The sequence below is a fragment of the Diospyros lotus genome, chromosome 5 (genome assembly GCF_014633365.1).
Source record: "Diospyros lotus cultivar Yz01 chromosome 5, ASM1463336v1, whole genome shotgun sequence".
Classification (NCBI taxonomy): Eukaryota; Viridiplantae; Streptophyta; class Magnoliopsida; order Ericales; family Ebenaceae; genus Diospyros; species Diospyros lotus.
In genome coordinates, this window is record NC_068342.1 from 38647459 (window position 1) to 38650135 (window position 2677).

At 38.1% G+C, this 2677-nt stretch overlaps 1 protein-coding gene across 1 annotated transcript; it reads right to left on the reverse strand.

Annotated features, from left to right (window-relative positions):
• Positions 1 to 2413, reverse strand: LOC127801126 (transcription factor bHLH95). The gene is made up of 3 exons (XM_052335995.1): positions 2066 to 2413; positions 683 to 1111; positions 1 to 90 (listed from the first exon to the last, which is right to left on the reverse strand). Exons 1-3 carry the CDS (start codon positions 2411 to 2413, stop codon positions 1 to 3), a joined length of 867 nt encoding a protein of 288 aa, XP_052191955.1.
• Positions 2414 to 2677: the final 264 nt, after the last annotated feature.

The following is a 2677-nucleotide window of genomic DNA, read 5'->3' on the forward strand; positions in this document are numbered from 1 at the left end:
TCAAGAATTGATCCACAGCATTATCTCTCCTGCTGCTTGCTTGTAGATGTCCTCCACTGGGAATGCTTCAGCAAGCTGATTAGGACCCATCTTCACCTAATTTCAAATTTCACATATAATAGTAACAATATTATGACTTTAATTATCAAATAGTTGCTTATAATAAATATACAGACATGCATGCATTTCATGTGTTGTGGCTTAGTTAGGTATTATTCAGCAGTTTAATTACCTAACAAGAAACAAACACTAATTCATGATATATGAACAATCAAATTTGGGGTTTCACCACATGTATATACATGTATATATGCATCTGGCCTCATTTTTGGAAACTAATCAATCCCATATGAAGTATTAGAAGAAATTAACATGGGATCTACAACAGCAAACCATATTTTAATTATTAAATGAATAAATTACTGACAAAATTACACAAAAGAAAGGTAAAACAATGAACCTAATCAAGACTTAAAACTCTAAATAAGAATATCTCAACTGGAGATAAATATGATCAAGTTGTTCAATAGATAAATCTAATCTAATCTAAATCCAAACTTAAAACTGATCTTGATCTTTTAACATGAACTATGCCAAATTAGTGGAAGATCTGTGCATGCATCAATGATTATTTCAAAAACCAAGCAAGCAAACAAAAGATGGCCACAAGAGAGTTTAGAACACTTACATGGGCTTGGATCATGCACATCATCAAATTTTGATCCGATGAAACATGAGCAGAAACCACCTCTATTTTGTACTTCTCCAATGCACAACAAATGGAGCTAAGCAGCCTCGGCTTCTTGAGCGAGTAGATATTAATCTGGGCTTGTTCACCGCACACATTCAAGATCACATTCGGAGAAGTCCATGTTTTAAACATAGGAGGAAAGCGAGAGCCCGATAGAGCGGTGCAGGCATCTGAGGGAGTAGCCATTGAAGCCACCTGGTTAGCCATGAAACCTTCTCTACAGTCCATGGATGGATCAGAATTGTTAATAAATGTGACCCCATGAAGCCTTTCGATCTTCTTCTTTTGCAGCTGCTGGAAGGTTTTTTGCAGAGATGTTATTCGCCTTATTGCTTCATCCACAATTGTGGACTTGTCTGCCTGTACAAAATTTCAGTGCTAACAATTAGAAGGGCTTATGAGTTCTTAATAATAAGATCTAATTTAATTGAGGAAAATGATTAAGATCTAATTTAGGAGATCCCAAATGGCTTGATCTTATCCAAACTGAATGCATTTTTGAGTTTCACTTCATCCAGCTGACCGATCATTGCAGATACATTGAATCTTTTTTTTCTTGCTAAATGGGAAACTCATTCACTATATTTTCAATCAAGGTAAACATAAAATCAAGATCCGACCGGAACAATTTGCACTTTTATCTCTTGCAGAGGTACAATTTTCTTAAGAAGATTTGGACGATTATAGGCACTTGCTAAAGTGGGGATTTTTTTTTTTTTTTTTTAAGTGCAGAAGTGCGTATAAATGAGGGGAAAGGGAACTGGATCCTTGGAGTTTGCAGACCCGATGAACAGTGGAATCATGAATCAAAGTGGTCTATTTAGAGAGGCAAAAGGGACAACCTTAAAAAGGGAAGATTCTGATGAAAAGGACCAGTTGTTTCTCGGGAAACAAATGAAAAGGACAGCTCTGGGAAATCATCTTTCTGATTGGTGATGATGATCCCGATAAAGGAAACAAGCTAAAAAGCTTAAATAAAAAAAAAAAATTGGGTATTTATACCCAAAAGGAAATCACCTTTTCTCTCTTCCATCTATGTGCTGTATCAGCTCAGTGAGAGTGAGAAGAGAGGAGGGGTGGAGGAAGATGGAGAGAATGGTGAAGAGGTGGTGATGCGCATGACCTTAAATCAAATCTTCTCTTTTAAGTAATTTTTTGATATTTACTATTGGAGTAACTAATTAAGGTTTAGAAAAATTCAAACTCAAGATTTCAGACTTCTCAATAATACTATCTACTACTAAATTGCATCACTGGCGATAATCATGAATGAAATCAAAATAGTGTTTTTGTTGTGGATTCTATTCGTCTTACCTTTGGAGGCAGGTCAGGGAGCAAAGCATGGAGCCCCGAGAACATATCCCTCATCTTCTTCCTCCTCTCTCTCTCTGTCCATATATGCATCTCATGATCTGATGTCGTCTGATCACCATTTTTTCCTTCACCCTCCACTTGATCATTCTTCCCATCAACCCACCCTCGCTTCTTCCCTTCCAACGACATCGCCACCTCCTTCCCCCTTGGTGTCTGCGTGTTCGACCCCAAATCTAGGGGCTTTCCCCCTGAATTCTTCGCGCCACTACCACCAGAATTCTCCGAATCGAAAAACGCCCATGATTGGGTGTCCCACAAGAAATTCTCATGTCCACCCCCTTTAACCATGGTTGCGAGGAAGGAAAAAGAGAGAAAGAGAGAAGAAGAGAGCGAGCAATTGGGTATATGTAAAGAGAGATGGGATTGAGGGAGGATAAGGCTTAATTATAAGAAGAGAAGGCAAGCAAGAGAGAGAGAGGGCAAAGGAAGCGTTTAAAAAAGTTGGCAACGGGGCTGAGTGTGAGTTGTACAAAGAGATGATTCGTTTTGGATTGGCAAATAGCTCAAAAATACAATCATAAGCTAAAATGCCGTTACTGGCTTCACAACAAA